This window comes from Mandrillus leucophaeus, unplaced genomic scaffold, assembly GCF_000951045.1.
Source record: "Mandrillus leucophaeus isolate KB7577 unplaced genomic scaffold, Mleu.le_1.0 Scaffold702, whole genome shotgun sequence".
In the NCBI taxonomy this organism is placed as follows: Eukaryota; Metazoa; Chordata; class Mammalia; order Primates; family Cercopithecidae; genus Mandrillus; species Mandrillus leucophaeus.
In genome coordinates, this window is record NW_012107609.1 from 617,116 (window position 1) to 635,120 (window position 18,005).

The following is an 18,005-nucleotide window of genomic DNA, read 5'->3' on the forward strand; positions in this document are numbered from 1 at the left end:
TCCTTCTAGTGCTGAGGCCAGGCGCTGAGGGGTCCTTCTAGTGCTGAGGCCAGGCGCTGAGGGGTCCTTCTAGGACCTAGGCTGGGCCCCAGTGTTAACCACACAGCTAGGTGCCAAGTGGTCCTCCTGGTACCTAGGCTGGCCCCGAAGTCAGCCCTGCAGCCAGGCCTGCTCTGCTCTGCTGTGCAAGCCTCACTGTGGCAGGCAGATGAGTGTTCCATGGAGGCGAGGAGGCGTGTGCTGGCGGGCATGGAATTCCTGGCCTTCACCCTGTGGGTAGTTCAGGCTGCTGTCAGGGCCCAGGGCCTGCCCCACGCCAAGGCTCCCACTTGTGGCCTTGGGCTGCGAACACCAGGGCTGGACAAGGTCCTTGGGGGTGTGGGTCTGGTTCTGCAGACGCAGCCTCTGAGCCCCAGCGTGACAGCACCAGAGACACCTCTCACCTGGGGTTGGAGCCAGATCCTAAAGCTGGATTCTCAGGAAGGACTGGGGGCTCCCAGGCCCTGTGGGCTGGGACGAGGTGGCGTTCTCCGGGGCAGCCGTGATGTCTGGAACAGCCCCGGTGCTCACTCCTGAAGTCAGTAACGCGCTCTTGTTTTTCTCTGCTGCATAGAGAATGGGGAAACCTGTAAGTCCACTCGCTGCTACCAGGTTGCCTCCCGGGCCCGGTTGCCCTGCATGCCTGTGTGTGCGTGGCCTGTGTGTGTCTGTGTGCGTGTTCCAGGCCTGTGCCTGCCCTGTGCACGCTGGCCTGTGTGCATCCGAGTGTGGCCAGAGCTTACCTAGTGCTGCCGCGGCTTCCACATCAGTTTCCTGTTGTCTTTGCTCCCCTCTGTTCACGGTGGCTCCAGCACACACCTGAAGCCTCTTCCTAAGTGAGGCCCAGGAACTGAGACCTGGGAGGTGGCCGAGCTGCTCCGGAGTGGAGGGGAGGCGTGTGCCTCGCAGGGCCCGTCAGTCCTTCCACATCCTTCTAGGTCGGGTGCTAGCTGAGTTGCGCCCCACGTGGAATGCCTTCCATGTTAAAGCCGTACACCCTGGGGACTGACCGTTCAGTCTCCAGGCGGAGAGGATTGCGGATCAGTTCTCTGTGTGGTCGGACCCTGGGGCGGGAGCTGCCTGCGTCTGAGCTCCGGGGTGGGTGGGAGGGAGCACCCTGGACGGACCCCCAAGCTGCTCCCTGGGAGTCCTCGACGCTGTCTCTGTCCCCTGCCTGCCCCTGCCAGTAACCGCCTGGGCCGTGTTTTCCTTGTGGGCAGGCAGTGCCTGGGGCCTAGGTGAGGAACGCCTTGGCTGAGTGGCCACACTTCCCTTTTTATCTTTAACCCTGAAATCTGAATTAATCAGACTCGAGAAACTGCAGCTGTGTGGGAGGCGTGTAGGGAATCCCTGTACTTCCTGCTCCATTCTGTGAATCTGAAAGTGCCTTCAGAATAGCGTATTAATTAAAGCTGCAGAATGAGGACGCAGACCCAGGAGTAGGGTTTGACACACACGTGCACGCACACTCGGGGACCTGCAGTGGCACCTGTGCCTCCTCCCAGCACCAGGGCTTGCCTCTCCTGGGCTGGGGCAGGGGCAGGTCCCCACAGGCCTGTAGGGTCAGGAGAAGGTGGGCCAGAATAGACGACGCATGGGCTTTGTGTTCACGTGGGGCGTGCGTTTGGGACGGCACTGACTCTCCTGGCCCAGCAGTTCCTTGGGGTTGGGCTAGGAGAAGTCCTCCGAAGATCTGGAGGTTGGGCCCTGACCTCTTCTGGGCAGTGCAGGTGTGAGATGCGCGCAACTTACTGTGACATCCCTGGGAGTGCACTTAGGAATGTCTGTGCATTTGTGTGCGTGCTCGCGTGTACCTGTCAGCGCACCTGCAGGTGGACATGTACCTGCCTGTGTGCACGTCTGTGTACGTGTTAGTATGCATGTCTGCACATGCTATGCATGTCTTACATGTTAGTGCGTCTGCACCTGTTTGTGTGCACATTATGACTGCACGCCTATTTGTGTGTGCATGATAGTGTGTGCATGTGTTTGTGTATTAGTGTGACTGCATGCCTGTGTGTACATGTCAGTGTGTCTGCATGCCTGTGTGTACATGTCAGTGTGTCTGCATGTATGTGTGCGTGCATATACACATTAGTGTGCTTATCTGTGCCTGTGTCTGCAGTGGTGCTCCTTGCTGTGGCAGCCGGCATACTCCACCAGCAGCCAAGGGACAGGTCCCTGCTTCCCCCCAGCACTCACTGCTATAGACATGCTGCCTTCTCCGACCCCCCTTGCCCCTGGCCTGGTCTCACTTCCTGGCATTGCTCTTTGTCCCCAAACACACTGGTAATTGTGGTCTCTCCAGAAGTCGAATTCAAAGTTCCAAGTTCCTGTAACGAAAGCCCCTTGACTGTGCTGTGGACAGAGACCCCATCTGTAATTAGACTAAGCTGGAGAGGAGATGAAAGGCCTCTCTGTGATCCTCCTGGGAACTGGTGGTTGTGATCAGGTTTATTTGGCTTAAGGGTCAAGTGGATCAAAGGGCGTGAGCCTGGACGGCGTCCGTGGGGCCTCTCCGTGACCCTGCATGGGCGGCCTCTGTCTGTCCGCCGCCGCCCCTCTGCGTCCAGGGCACTGGTGACCTCCCCAGGGGGCCACGGTCGCGACTGTGCTGACTGCAGCTGGCCTGAGACCCGCTCTGACTTGCAGGTCCACACACGGGCCGGGTTTTTCCAACACAGAAACGCGAGTGCTCCCCTAGGGCTGCCCTCTGCCGGCGTTTCCCGAGGTGGCTTCCTGGAACGCCAGTTCTGCTGCGGTTTCGGGGCCTGCCTAGAGAGGGGACCGTGGGATAGAGGGGGGAGGTAAGCTCTGTCCCGCAGGGGCCTGAGCACTGCACAGCATGATTCTGCAGTGTCCCCAAACCTGCTTGGCTGGGGAGTCTCCTGGGGGGCCGCGGCCGGGCCCAGGCTGCCAGGGACACTTTGAGACATGGACTGGCCACGGCAGCTTCGGAGAGCAGACGGGGAGGGCCGTGGAGCAGAGCTGCGTTGTCAGTGAGGACGGAAGGCCGGGGCTGGACGGCCACACAGTGGAAGTGCTTATCCTTTAGCCCTTGGCCAGGCAGGGGCAGGGTGGGCTGTGGGAGGGGACCCCAATAGTGGCCACTGTGAGCGCCTGTGCCTCCAGCTGAGTTCTCGGCAGACCCTGCCCCCCCGAGAGCTTCAGCAGTGATGGCTGCACAGGCTGGGGGGAGCTCGGGGCCTTTCCTTCTTGAGCTTCTGGGCCCTGGACCCAGTCGTATCAGGACCCTCGGAGAGGAGGGGAGAGGAGAGGACAGGAGGGGAGGGGAGGGGAGGGGAGAGGAGAAGAGAGGAGGGGAGGGGAGAGGACGGGAGAGAACGGGAGGGGAGAGGAGGGGATGGGAGAGGAGAGGAGGGGAGAGGAGGCCACATGTGCTCAGCCTGACGGGTGGTGCTTGGCAGCGTCTGACACAGGGTTTAGGGGCGGCGCCATGAATGTCAAGAGAAATGTGTCAGCCTTGAAGGCGTCAGGCACACAGGACACCCAGACGGTTTCCACTCTGTTCTGCCTGCTTCGCAGACGTAGATGTAGTTGAGAAAGCGCTTGTTGTTTGTGTCGTGTGACTAGCCCTTAGAAGCCTGGCAGCCTTAGTGTGCTGAGTTCTAGGTGCCTGGAGGCCAAAGCACCCACTGCTGAACAGCCGCCCCGCTGCAGTCAGCGCCTCTCGCTCAGAGCGGCCGCCTCTGCATCCTTCAGGGTCAGAGGAACCGCCTGATCCTGACTCTCACAGCCCTTTCCAGCACGTGTAAATGTGGCTCATCAGGGCTCGGCTCAGCCTCATGTCCGGAGCATGGGCGCACCTGCCGCCCGCTGACCGTGCCCACCTCCCCCGCAGGGACCAGTCCAACGTCAGGCGGATGCACACGGCTGTGAAGCTTAATGGCGTCGTCCTCAACAAGTCCCAGGACGCACAACTGGTCCTGCTTAACATGCCAGGGCCCCCCAAAAACCGGCAGGGAGACGAGAACTGTATCCTTTCCCACAGTGTGCCTGCTGGGCATGTGGGCATCCCCTGGCGGCTTCTCACTGAGACCTGGGATTGTGGGTGCTGTGAGCGAGCCTGGCTTCCCGCCTCTTCTTCAGCCCCAGGCCCTGGGAGCTGCGACTGGGATGCAGTGGGGCTCTGAGGCCAGTGGTGACGGGGCCAGAGTTGAGGCCAACCCTGGCATTGGTGTGGGGAGGGAGGGCCTGCCTACAGTACCAGCCCCACTGTCTCCGGGTGCTCAGGGCTGCCCTGGGACTGGGAGGCTCCTTGTTGTGCACCCCCACAGCGGCTGTGCGTCCTGGGACCTCCACTGGGGCTCGGCCCCACCCTGCCCGGACGATGGTGGGAGGTGAAGAGCCCAGCTCTCGGCTTTAAGGCCCCAATTAGCTGCAGCTTTGGGAATTTGTGCTTTGTTGGGAAGGAGAACTCCGCGGTGCATCTGGGCGTATTGGCACAGACAGGGCGATGCCTGGCACATCCCTGCCAGGTCGGCACCAAGAGCCGGTGCCAGTGAGGGCATGTCCTCCACGGGTCCTGGTCAGGAGCTGTGGCCCAGGTCCCCTAGAGACTGGCAAGGACCCAGTCCTTTGGCTGGGGTTCCCTGTCGTGGGGTCAGCACTGTGGGCTCTGTCGCTGTCTCTGCTCATCCTTCCTGTGGCCACGGTGCTCCTTCTCTTTCCTGAGCACCGGCCTCTCTCTCCCCTGCCCTGCCTCTCTGTGCCCGGGGGTCTCTCTAATCCCCACCCCTCCTCTCACCTTGGCTCTGGCTTTCACAAATCAAATCTTAGCTAACTAGGAAGAGGATAAAACCTCGCTCCCAACACGATTCCAGCTACACACGCCCAGGTGAGATCAGCTCTGGCCTTAACTCTGTTGACCACAGACATGGAGTTTCTTGAGGTCCTGACCGAGGGGCTGAACAGAGTCCTCCTGGTCAGGGGTGGCGGCCGGGAGGTGATCACCATCTACTCCTAACGCCCAACAGCGTTGCGGCATGCTGGGACGGGCACGGAGGATGGCGTGGGTGGCCTGCACCTGGGCTTGGCCCAGGGAAACAGCAAACACACCTGTCCCCCAGTGATGCCACCCAACCTGCCCGTGGGGCTTCCTACGGAAGTTTCTAGGCCCGTCACCTGGGGCTTTCCTGTTCAGCAGCCTTAAACAACAGGCTTAACCAGCAAGGGCGCGGCTGGACGATTTCCTTGCGTCCGAGGGCAGACACTGCTGCGGGAGTGACCTGGACGTGGCCGGATCTTCTCGCAGGTCACAAGACGCCAGCGAGCCCTCGCCTTGGTTTCTGGAAGTTCTTTTCTTGGCTGGACTTACCCAGTGGTTAGGTTGCATTTCTACCCCATCCAGAACATTCTTGGAAGAGCACCCGGAGCTGAAGCTGTCCCTGGTGATGAAGGTGAAACGTCAGCCCTGGCCGTGGCTCCGCTCAGGGCTCTGGTCACCTCCGAGTCGCTGTGTTCCTTGACTGTGTTTGTGTTTCTGCACCTCAAGGCAGGGAGGCTGGAGGACTCTGTCCATGCCCGTGTCACCCTCGTGTGGGAGCATCTGGGCTCAGCAGGTCCGCGTTTCACGAGCTGAGGCGTGGGCTGGGGCCATCTGGAAAGGGAACTCAGCTTTTCTGGAATATGGTGGATCATCTGTTGTGTGTGTGGTGAACACGGTGTGTTCGTCAGGGCCTATGCTCCAGGAAGGAGCCCCCAGTTGTGGCTCTGCCATGCCGGGCTGTGTTCGTAGCCATCCTAGTCTCCATCCGCCTTCAGAAAACCAGCCACTTCTTTTCATAAGCACTGACAGGGCCCAGCCCACAGCCACTGCTGCCGTCAGTGCCTCGCACAGGTGAATGCACTGAAACCCAGGGGCACACGCACACGGAGTGAACACCGAGTTCCCCATACGGCCCATGACAGCCAGGACTCTCCATCCCACCCCACCCCAGGAGCACGGCACATGGTTCAGCCTCTGAGCCGGCTCACACGTGCCATCCCCACCCGGGCGCTCCAGGGAAGGCGGACACGGCCCCTGCGTGGGAGGTCCTCAGGCAGCAGTGGCGCCTGGCGTCGGATCTGTCTGGCTGAGTCCCGGGCGTCTCCTCCATGGCCTGTCCTTGCGTGGAGGTGGCGGCGGTGGCACTGAAGAGATAAAAACTTTCAAGGGCCCAGCACACTTTGCACTTCCGCTGTGAGTTTGCTTTACAGGCTGTGGTCACATTTGCAGACTGCGAGCAGTGGCACCGACTTGGGCCTTCCTTTGTGTGTGGCGTATTTATTTATTTAAACACCCCAGGGAGTTACATGGTAAGGAGGTTGTCCATAAAGAGCTTGCTTCTATACTGGAGGCCCCAGATGGCCAGGCCTCGGGCTGCGTCCGGCTTGCACGGTCTCCCGAGGGAATCAGCCCCATCAACGAAGTTCGAATCAGGGCAGAGGCTGCACTTGTGCCTCCAGACAGTGGTTTCCGCACCAGGCTGGCGTTGCTGTAGAGTGACGGCTGCCTAGAGCATGTCCCGGACATCACAGCGGGGCTCAGCAGTTCCCACAGCCTCTGCCTGCCTTGGCTAAGTGTGAGTTAAGCAGCAAAACTCTCCTCCGTGTATGAATGGGGCCAGCAGGTCCTGTGTCCCCTGCACCTGGAGGAGAGCAGGCTAGAGGCACAGTGGCCCCTGGGTGCTGGCTCTGAATGTCAGTTGGTGGCTGGAAAACAGCCCTGTGTGCTGGATGCCTCTGAGGGCCGCTCAGTCCTGCACACCAAACGGCTCGTGAGGGCTCAGCTCTGCCTCCACTCTGGGCTGCAGCCTCTGCAAGCAAGCGACAGGCATCCTTTCTGTTATCAGCTCCATGTAACCAGTAACTACGGCCATTTATAATTGACTCCGTTTCCTTTTGTAGGTTCCCTGTCTTTGTTCTTTGTATGATTTTGTTAGTAGAAAAATAAAGTCCGATGAAATCTAAGTATGCTGAAGAATCTCTCGAGTCTCATTCAGCATAAAAGTTAGGCGACTGGAGAAAATGTACTAGCCGCCCCTTCTCTAGCAGCAGCGTCAGGGCTGACCAGCCACAGCCAACGCAGGTGGCTGGACAGTGACCACATGAATCGGACGAGGGCTTCTAAATCATGTCATCAGCTTGGAACTGACCTTACCCCAAACTTCCTAGTGCTGCATGTTAAAATGACCCAATCTATGTATTCATTTTTGAGACAGTCTCTGTTGCCCAGGCTGGAGTGTAGTGGCGCCATCTCAGCTCACTGTAACCTCTGCCTCCCGGGTTCAAGCTATTTTCCTGCCTCAGCCTCCCGAATAGCTGGGATCACAGACATGCACCACCACACCCAGCTAATTTTTGTATATTACTAGAGATGGGGTTTCACCATGTTGGCCAGGCTGGTCTCGAACTCCTGACCTCAAGTGATCTGCCCGCCTCAGCCTCCTAAAGTGCTGGGATTACAGGCATGAGCCACTGTGCCCAGCCATTTGATTTATAATTTATATAAGGATGGAGGCACCAGAGAGTTGACCTGAGTGGGGACAGCACGTTCTAACATGCGGTGAGATGCCACCTCACGCCTGTGATTGGCCACAGCCAAAACAGTGGAGAACCATGGTGAGGACGTGCGGAATCGGACCCCTCTTGCGGGGTTGCAGCCACATGGGAAGGGCCTGTGGTTCCTGAAAGTGCGAGACACAGAGCTGCCCCTTCCCCAGCAGGTCCACTCCTGGTGTGTGGCACGGCCTCAGGAACGGGTGCACGCAGGGTCACAGCAGCCAAACTGGACGCGGTCTGAGAACATGCTGAGTCCATGCAGGCTGTGCCTGCTGTGGGCCTCACCCAGCTAGAACCAGGAGCCAAGCTTGGAAGCCTCTTGCTCTGGAGGAAGCTGGACACAAGGGGTCTCACGCTGCGGGACTCCACTTAACGCAAAATGCCAGAGCGGGCCAGGCACAGAGGCAGGGCGTGCACTGACAGGTGCCGGGGGTGGGCCGAGGGAATGGGGGAGACGGGGGATGGGGGGAGGCTGCTCATGGGGTATGGATTTCTTTTTGGGGTGAAGCTTACGTGACTGAACGTGCTGGAACACTGCCTCGTGTGTGTCGAAGGGTGAATTATGTGTGTGAAGCTGTTGGGCACCGTCTCCAGAGGGCCTGACACATGGTGGACAGGAAGGGACACGGCACAGGAGGGTGGCGGGTCCTGCTCTGGCTCTCAGGTCACAGGAGAGTGACCGTGAGAGCAGCGTTGTCCTCAGACCCCTGACGGGTGAGTGCTGGCTGCACCCAGGAATCCACACCCGGGACTTGGAGCACAGGAGTGGCCAGCTGGGGTGGGCCTGCTGTCCTGAGGGCCACGTGCTCACAAATTCCAGCAGGGAGGCTTGAGGACCCACTGATACTCACACGTCTGGGACCAGGGCCCAGTCAGAGACCCCGAGATGTCCCCTTCCCTGGGACCCCGAAAACCAGGCTGCCTCCTCGCCTCAGTGGGTGCTTCCCAAGGAGCAAGAACTCGGCTAGAGCAGTCACCCACTCGTTCCCTCATTCACTCACCCACTCGTTCTCCCACTCATCTGCACACTAATTCACTTACCTGCTCATCCACCCGTGCCCCGCCTCACCCATTCATTCACCCACTCACCACTCACTGTCACCCACCCATTCATTCGCCTACTCGTACTCATTTACCCCTCAGCCCCTCACTCATCGCTGTCATTCACAAACTCAGTCACTGTTCCATTCATTTATTCATTCCCTAACTCACCCACTCATCCTTCAGCCATTCACTCACTAATTTACACCAAGTCACTCCCACTCATTCAGATACAGGCTGGTTCAGCTATAAGATCATCTGGTAGTCAAAGTCTACACAAACGTAAGAAAGAACAAAGCTCTTGGTTTCTGTGACACAGGCCTCTGTCCTTGTGTCACCTCTGTCACCCGGTCTCCTGCAGCAAAGCCTTCCTGGCGCCAGCATGGTGGGAAGACCTGGCCGAACGGCAGGTAGAGCTGCCCCAGGAGCAGGCTGTGTGCCGGGAGTCCTCCGAGGAGCCTCCGCCTCTGTCTCGCCTGCAGTGATGCATGGCCTGCCTTCTAGTGGCACCCACGTCCCCCGACGGGTGTGACCCGGGAGCCAGAGCAGGACCTGATGCCATCCTGTGCTGTGTCCCTTTCCATCCGCCACGCGCCAGGCCTGCTGGACATGGTACCCAACAGCTTCACACACACAATTCGCCCAGGCCCAGGCCAAGCTGCTGCAGCATAACTGACGAGACACACCGATCTTTACACGTGGGTGTTTAATGAATGACAGCCATTCAGCACTGGCTCACTTTCTGTGCATGTGTGTTTTTTGCAGGGTTTTTTTTGGAGGGGGTTGTGGTTCTTGTGTTAGTCTGTTTTGCATTGCTATAAAGGAATACTTGGCACTAGGGTATTTATAAAGAAAAGAGGTGTATTTGGCTCCCTGTTGTGCAGGATGTACAAGCACGGTGCCTGCATCTGCTCAGCTTCTGGGGAGACCTCAGGAAGCTTCCACTCAAGGCAGAAGGCAAAGGAGGGGCAGGGATGTCACATGGTCAGAGCAGAAGAGAGAGGGGGAGGTGCCAGTTCCTTTAACCCAGCAGTCCCCAACCTTTTTGGCACCAGGGACTGGTTTTGTGGAAGACAAGTTTTCCACAGACAGGGGGTGGGGGGATGGTTTCAGGATGAAACTTCCACTTCCAATCATCAGGCATTAGATTCTCATAAGGAGCACCCAACCTAGATCCCTCGTATGCGCAGTTCACAGCAGGGTTCAAGGGCCCACAAGGATCTAATCCCCCTACTGATCTAACAGGAGGCGGGGCTCAGGCAGTCGTGCTCCCTCACCACTGCTCACCTCCTGCTGTGTGGCCCGTTCCTAACAGGCCACAAACCAGTAGCAATCCACAGCCTGGGGGTTGGGGGCCCTTGCTCTAAAGAACCAGATCTCCCACGAACTCAGAATGAGAGCTCACTCATCACCATGGCGAGGGCGCCAAGCCATTTGCCAGGGATCTACCCCCGTGGCTCAAACCCCTCCCACAGGCCCCACCCAGCACCGGGGATCACATCTCAACATGAGACTTGGAGGGGACACACACCCAAGCCCTGTCCATTCCCCTTACCTCGTTCAGGCTCAAGTGTGGCACCCTGAGGCACCAAGGGCCCTGCTGGGTGAGGCAGGCCCCAGCAGCTGGAGTTGGCAGTGGTGTCAGCGACTGTTTCCGGGGCTCTTTGAGCAGCAGACCGGAACAACTCTGCTCCTGTCTGGTGTTTGCTGGAGTTTCGTCTGCACTGACAGTTTTCGTTTTTAACACCAAGGTTTAGAGGCAAAGCAGGCTGAAGCCCAGGCCTGGCAGAGCCTCCCTCCTCCCCAGTCGGTTGGCTGAGCCTGGCCGAAAGGGTGTGCAGGGATCTCCAGTCGGCGATGTCACTTGGGGCCTGATAGGTCCTCCAAGACAAAACAAACAAGGTCCCCTCAGCGTGAGGCCACGTGTGACATCACTGCACCCCCAGATGAATCTTCCTCGTGTGTCATCCCCAAAGCAAGTGCCACATGAGTGAGATGCAGTCATCGCCAAACCAGGGGCTGCCAGGCACCAGGCCAGGCAGTGCCTCCAGGGTCTCGGAAGTCCCTGGAAACGCTGTGAGCGCTCTGGCCTCAGGAACCCCGAAAATCCCTCCCTGTGCTCAGAGGAGACACCACTGGGCAGTCCCGAGGGGTCTGTAAACACCCAGGAGCAGGGCACATTGTCCACAGAGAAGCAGCAAATAAACTGGCAAAGGCCGTGGCTTCTCCACAGATTCCTGTTCACACAGAGCCCAGCTTCTCTCCATAAAGCTGGGTTCGCGCAGCCTCGTGTTCCCGTTACCGTGAACCGAACCTTGGGGTTTTCTTAGAGCAGTAAAATGGAAAAACAAAAAAGCCTACCTGTAATTATGGAGTTGTGTGTGTGCACGTAAATTTACCGTCCTCTAAGCCGAGAGGAACAGGCGCACTTCCTCCCAGAGCTCCGCGCAGGCAGCCTGCTCTCCACGCCTTCGGCCACAGGCTGGCGGAGGGGACTGACTGACCACAGCACCGACCATCTCTCTCTGAAAAGCTTGTTTTAATACAAGGTGTGGCATGGTACAAAATGCAGATATATTTATTAGGCCTGAAAAACATCTGTCACCAGTTGGCATCAATTTGCTTTATCCTTAAAAACAGAACGAGGAATGTAAACGCAAAACTGCTGTGCAGGCTTGCCAGATCCCGGAAAGCGCCCGCACGTTCCTGTTCGGGGTAACCATGTGGACCCCCGCAGGCTGCAAGACTCAGAAACGTCACTGGGACGTCCTTCTGGCCTGCAACCCTCTCCTGACCCTTGCAGGAGGACACACTTTTCTCCAAAGCTGACACGTCACAGAAGCCGCCCCGTGAGTGTTGGACAGTGAATGTTCAAGTCCCCGTGTTCTGGGCCGCACCAAGCACGAGCCTCTGCCTCTCCCCAGCATCTGTCGCCCTGCCCCTCCCAGCCTTGACTGTGTCCTGCATCCACCTGAGCTGCTGTGGCTCCGGGACCAGGGGCTACCTCCACTGCCGCATGCTGCCCTGTGGCCCCTCCTCGCTCGTCGGGGCTCCCTGTGCCCTGTGGTCCCTCCTCGCTGGTCTGGGCTCCCCACTCTGGCACTTCTCTTTCTAGCGATGCTGCCTTCTGCTACGTCTGCTGCTTGGCCTCCTGCAGGGAGCCGCGGATGCTCCCTGCTAAGCACAAGCTGCTTCCCCTCGGCCCTGTCCCCTCTGACTTCATGATGCACAAGCCAGGCAAAGCCTCAGCTTTTCCATTGGCTCCCAGCCTTGCACTGGGACAGCCTACGGAGGCCACTGCTTGAAGCCTGGGGAGGAACACCCACCCCAAGCATCCAGGCGTTCCCTGCGCACTCTAGGACCTCATTTTGGAATTGTAAAGGAAAGCAGTTTTATGGGTGACACAGATGAGCCTTAGAGCCGGGAAACGCAGCGGCCCAGATGTGTTCACCGCCACGTAGCATCGAGGGCAGGACAGCAGAGGGCCCCTGTGCCTTGTCCGCGTGTCCAAGCTGTGCCGCCTCCGTCACGCCAGCACCTGCAGTCAGTTGCTGTTTGCTGTCGGAGGTGGGGGGTGCGGGCCGTGGTGTGCTGGAGCGAGGTGTGCTTGGCGGCGGCACTAGGACGGGTGGAAGTGGTGGTGGTGGTGGTGGTGGTGGTGCTCGTGGTGGTGGTGGTGTTCGTGCCGCTGGATCACTGGCACCGCGTAGCCCTCTCCCGCTGGCGTGGGCGGCAGGTCCCGCACCACCTCGTGCTCCACTGCGGCAGGCTGGGCGTGTGGGGCCTTGAGTGGCGAGTGGCCCTCCCTGCCCTTTTGGCGGTACCGCTTGTGGCCGTAGGGTGGCGGTGGGGGCTGTGGGGGAGGCTGCGGGAGGTGGTGGCCGTCCTGAGGGGCCTGGGGGGACAGGACGGCCGGCAGGTAGTAGCTGAAGGCTTTCCCGGACTTGCTGCTGGCTGGCACCCCAGGCGGCTTCCCGGAGCCCTTGGGGGACTTGAGGAACTGCTTCTCCGGCCCCTTCGGCCGGGGCTGTGGGTCCAGGGCCCGGGCAGCAGGTTCCAAGGATGGCACGTGTTCCACCAGCACCTGCGACCTGCGGTGGTGCACGGCGTGTGTGTCCGGCTCTTGGGAGCGGGACCGGGCCTGGAGGTGCGAGGCCCTGCCCTGGGGCTCCTGCTTGGCTTGTACAGGAGGGGACCCTGCGGACACAGGTCAGAGTGTGAGGCCCTGGGAGTGCAGGCCCAGGTTCCCATCTCCTCCGAAACGGCCCAAGGCCCACTGGAAGAGCTGCGCCAGGTGTCCCATCTGAGGCCAGCCTGTTAGCCAAGTCTGCAGTCAGACGGCCACCAGCCCTGAAGAGAAGGGGCCCGGCCACCGGGGATGACCTGCCTGGCTCCACAGCTCCCTGCAAAGGCCGACTCCTCTAGCCCCATCCCCACTGCGTGTCCTGGGAACGGAGCTTCTCTCCTCGCACAGCTGAGACCCTGCCTGGGGCCCCATGGCAGAAAGCCAGGTTATGTCAGGGAGGGCACCCCCAGGATTCACGTCCCCTAAACCCTCATTACAAAACAGATGTCAGAAGGACCCAGGGCTTCCACCTTCACAAGGTGCAGTGCAAGCCCCATGCACAGAATGGCCCAGTTCAGCGTCAGCACACAGCACACCGAGCCCGTGACCCCGATCCAGCTCCACCCCTCCTGCCCCTGGGGACTCCTGGAGCCGGGGTCAGGAGAGGGACTTGGCCCCAGTCCTTGGGGAGTGGCCTGGGCTTTAGTCCAATAATCTCCATGCAGGCCACACGGGGGTGCTGCTGGTCAGAAATAAATGGGTGCTGGGCAGGCTGCCAGCTGTCTACGCTGCTTGCCATCCACACTGCCTGCCGTCCACACTGCCTGCCATCCACACTGCCTGCCATCCACACTGCCTGCCATCCACACTGCTTGCCTGCCATCCACACTGCCTGCCGTCCACACTGCCTGCTGCCATCCACACTGCCTGCCGTCCACACTGCCTGCCGTCCACACTGCCTGCCTACTGTCCACTGTCTGTTGTCCACACTGCCTGCCTGCCATCTACACTGCCTGGTGTCCACACTGTCTGTTGTCCACACTGCCTGCCTGCCATCTACACTGCCTGGTGTCCACACTGTCTGTTGTCCACACTGCCTGCCATCCACACTGCCTGCCATCCACACTGCCTGCCTGCCATCCACACTGCCTGCCTGCCGTCCACACTGCCTGCCTGCCGTCCACACTGCCTGCCGTCCACACTGCCTGCCGTCCACACTACTGGACAACCCCTCTGCTGAGTGAGCCGGTGATTCGACCCTAAAATACTGACTTCTCACCCCAAGGTAGGGTTTTCCTGAATGCAGACCCAACGTCTTCCATCTCACTTTGAACCAGGTACTCCCCCTGCCATACACACACACCTGGACGGGGCGCCCGCCTTGCTTTTGGGCGGCACCAACAGGTAGCCAGGAGGCAGTCATGACCAACAGGTAGCTGTGGAAGGACCTGGGTGCCAGGCGGGGCGGGGCAGGGTCCCCCTGCACTCAGGGCTGCAGGAAGCAGGACCTTCAATGGGCACCCACAGCTGGGGCCTCGCGCCCAGGGTGGCCTCCAGGACATACCAGGGCCGAATCTGGACGTGTAGTTCTCAATCCCGGCGAGGTCCAGGTAGTGGTTTCTGCGCTCCGTGTTCTCGTCCACACAGTAGGGTCCCCGCTCTGAGCAGGGCTGGGGGTCAGCGCTGGGCCTCCTGCATGGAGCACAGAGAAGGGCCTGACCGCCGCACAGACTGGGCGGCACGTCCCCGAGGATGGGGTACCTGCAGCAGGCGGTGGACGTCCGGGGTGTGTCCTGACCAGCACCCACCTCCTCGCAGAGCAGGAAGAGCGGACGACTGGGCGCAGACACAGCCAAGTGCCGTCCAGAGAAACAAGGTCATGGCCGCCCCCCAGAACCCTGTGATCTCTGTCCCAGGCACCAGAGCTGCAGGTGCTCTAGGGAGCGGCTCATGCTGTAGTGGCCCCTGGTCACCACTCTGGGACCACTGTAGCCACTGCACCAGCCACTGCCCAGCCACCCTCAGCCACTGCCTGAGCCATCCCCAGCCACCCTCAGCCACCCTTAGCCACTGCCCCAGCCACTGCCTAGCCACCCCCAACCACTGCCCCAGCCACCCCCCAGCCCTGCTGCTGCCAAAGCTGCTGAGTGGAGCAACAGGGAGCCACGGCAAGTCCAAGCTGAGGGTGCCAAGGCTGCTGCAACTGCTGCCCCTCAAAGCCCTCTGCTCAGACAGACTCGGGGGCCCAACTCAGCCATGGTGCCGGATGCTGGAAGGGCCCGTGCCCCACAGAGCTGCCGGCCCAGGTGCCCCCAGCAGGTCTGACCTAGAGGACAATGCATGTCTGTGGCCTGCGGGAAGCAGGGGTATGGCCAGGGTGCCTCTGCCTAAGGCACAGCCCCACCCTGGCACCCCAGCCCTCACCTGACGTGTGCAGACAACCTCCTGTCGGCCACCCTTGGCTCCTCTGGCAGTTCACTCTCTGTTCTGCAACGGTTGGGCTCCCGGTCTGAAAGGGGGGTCCTGCTGTCACTCACTCACTCCCTTCTTCATTCAGCACTAACTCATTCACTCATTCATTAACTCACTCATTCACTCATTCACTAACTCACTCACTCGTTCACTCATTAACTCATTCATTAACTCACTCGTTCACTCATTCAACTCATTCACTAACTCACTCATTCACTCATTCATTAACTCACTCATTCACTCATTCATTAACTTACTTGTTCATTCATTAACTCACTCGTTCATTCACTCATTAACTCACTTGTTCACTCATTCATTAACTCATTCACTCATTTACTCACTCACTCATTCACTCATTAACTCACTTGTTCACTCATTCATTAGCTCACTTGTTCACTCATTCATTCATCTGCTTACTCACTCACCCATCCATTCACCCACTCACTCCTCCATCCACTCACTTGTCCCTCCCTGTCCCCAGCATACAATTTAGGCCCCTGCCAATGTGGGGTAGGGTCCTGTGTGTGTGCTCAGGCCTCGCTCACCCTGGCCGGCAGGAGGACCCTCCTTCCTCTTGCTGGAGGGCTCAGGGCTGACGGTTAGCTTCACACGGAGGGTCTTGCTGCTGCCCGAGGAGTGGTTGACCGAGGCATCCACAACCTCATAGATGGTATGCATGAGGCTGGACATGTCCTGGGGCCCAGCATCAGTGTCACTGACAGAGCAGACCCCAGGGGATGCCACCCGCCCTCCCTGCCAGAAAACACGCCCATCCCCTGCCCCTCCCCGCACCATCCTCGCAGCTGCCGACAGACCTCAGGGACCAACACAGGCGTCTTCTCTGAGCAGCCTGGGTCTGCCTGGGAGGCCCTGTGAGTGCCTCCAGTGCCCTCAGGGCAGCCCTGCCATGTGGGAAGCACAGCCGCAGAAATGGGCGGTGCAGGCTTGGCCCAGAAACACATGTGAATCAGGCCCTGGGGAGACGCAAGCCCAGCTGGCGTGAGGAGCTCGCAGCAGACAGGTCCCCGCCCGCCCCTTGAGGTATGGCGAGGCCAGCACAGTCCATCTGTCCCTCCATCTGTCCCCCAGTCTGTCTACTACTGGGCCCTGTGCAGCCCTTCCTGTGGACCTGACACAAACACAAGCTCACCTACCTCCCTGGTGACCTTCCCACAGTTGTCAAAGTCGTAGAGAGTGAACGTCCACTCCTGGCGGTCGTCGTCCTCCACCGAGACATCGCACTGGAGTGCCTGCGGGGGACATGGGGGCTGGGACCTCGCCTCCTACCCACACCAACACGCCCCATTCCGTAGGGGGCAGGATCTTCTGGGGCCTTTCCCGGGGGTCCCTCATGCCAGCCAGGAAAGGGGGAGCCTAGAGGGCAGTGTGGCTGGAGCCCAGGCCCTGGAACCAGCAGGCCTTTCTTGTCCGTCTTCGGCCCTCCTTGGGGGGACACAGCTTTGTGCTCCGTGACTTGGTTTCCCCACAGTGACACCTGTCTCAGCTCATGCAAGCACTCCATGTCCCCCAGAAGGAGAAGAGGACACGCTGGCCGTCAAGTGTTGTCAATTCCAGAAATCTTGACTGGACACGGAGACCCCACCCCTCCCTCAGCCCTCCCGGGAAGCGGAAGCCCAGTGCCCTGTGCCTTGGGCCCGGTGCCCTGCCTCCAGTCGGGCTGTCCGTCAAGTCAGCTTTGGCATTACTCCTGTAGTGCTAAGGGTACCAAGGCTGGGAACGCGGCTCAAGTTATTTAATGCCAGACCAGTCAGTTTTGGCCAAATTCACAGCAACATCCCGCACTCACTGGCTCCTGCTGACTTTGGCTGCATATTCAAGTTTTGCTTCAGTGCTTTAAATGGGGTGAACTGTGGGGAAAACTGAGTGAACTACGCAGTGTCCACAGATGCCCATTTTAGGGCAACACACGCCTGTCCCTGTGTCCCCGGCCCCAGGGACGTGTTCCCGCAAGTGAGGCCGGAGAAAGACCTACGTCAATGTTGAGGCGCTGCCCGCCTGGTCCTCGTGGGTCCTCGCGGTTGGCTGCCCTCTCTCCGTCATCTGCGCTGAGTAGTTGTCCTGGGCGCTCGCGGCCCTCAGCTTTCTCAGCAGGGAGTGCCACTAGGGGGACAAGAGGTGGCGAAGGGGCTGGCAGAGGAGACATGGAGGATGTGGCCTGCCGTGGGGGGGGCCGTCGCTGCCCTCCCCTCACCGCACCATGATCCCATCCAGACGAGCCTGAGCCGAGAGCCCGATCTTGGGACCCCTGCGGAGGGGAGAGAGGCCCCATCCCAGCCAGCCTCAGCCAGGTGTGCCCTCCTCTCACCAGCCCACAGTGGCTCCCAACTGCAACCACCACCTCAGGGCTGGGGATGCAGCAGACTCCGAGGAGCACAGATAGGGGAAGACAGCCTAGGCCTCCAGGAGATGCTCCCTGTGTCATCATCAGGCCCCCCTCCCCGTAGACACAGTCCCTACCACCCTCCACTCCAGAATCCTGGCACTGAGCCCACAGGCCATGCAGGCCACCTGTGCACTGAGTGTGTCAAAGGCGCCCCCCTCCCCCAGCCTCTGGGCAGGATGGATGAACAGCACTCAGGTTTCTGGGGCACAATTATTCCATTATTCTCTGGCACTCACAAGCCGCGTCCCCAGGATAGGAGCATGGGCCTGTCCCAGCTTAGCACCTGCAGACAAGTGCACGTCGAGCCTGAGCTAGGACGACACTCTGGGCCTGCCTTCCCATTGAGGGGGTCTGGGTGCCTCTCTTGGCTTGGGCCTGCCTTCCCATTGAGGGGGTCTGGGTGCCTCTCTTGGCTTGGGC

The 18,005-nt window shown here is 59.8% G+C and overlaps 2 protein-coding genes across 2 annotated transcripts in view; one reads left to right on the forward strand and one right to left on the reverse strand.

Annotated features, from left to right (window-relative positions):
- SLC12A7 (solute carrier family 12 (potassium/chloride transporter), member 7) overlaps window positions 1-7,011 on the forward strand; it is a 41,053-nt gene extending 34,042 nt beyond the window's left edge. The window contains exons 21-22 of the mRNA XM_011964744.1: window positions 3,902-4,035; window positions 4,935-7,011. Coding sequence (XP_011820134.1) covers window positions 3,902-4,035; window positions 4,935-5,026 — 226 coding nt within the window. The 3' untranslated portion in view covers window positions 5,027-7,011. The remainder of the gene's footprint in view (window positions 1-3,901; window positions 4,036-4,934) is intronic.
- A 5,208-nt stretch (window positions 7,012-12,219) lies between these two features.
- NKD2 (naked cuticle homolog 2 (Drosophila)) overlaps window positions 12,220-18,005 on the reverse strand; it is a 7,415-nt gene continuing 1,629 nt past the window's right edge. The window contains exons 3-8 of the mRNA XM_011964746.1: window positions 17,175-17,302; window positions 16,336-16,431; window positions 15,727-15,874; window positions 15,134-15,218; window positions 14,274-14,401; window positions 12,220-12,840 (exon numbers count right to left, since the gene is read on the reverse strand). Of these exons, the coding sequence (XP_011820136.1) occupies window positions 12,263-12,840; window positions 14,274-14,401; window positions 15,134-15,218; window positions 15,727-15,874; window positions 16,336-16,431; window positions 17,175-17,302 (1,163 nt within the window). The 3' untranslated portion in view covers window positions 12,220-12,262. The remainder of the gene's footprint in view (window positions 12,841-14,273; window positions 14,402-15,133; window positions 15,219-15,726; window positions 15,875-16,335; window positions 16,432-17,174; window positions 17,303-18,005) is intronic.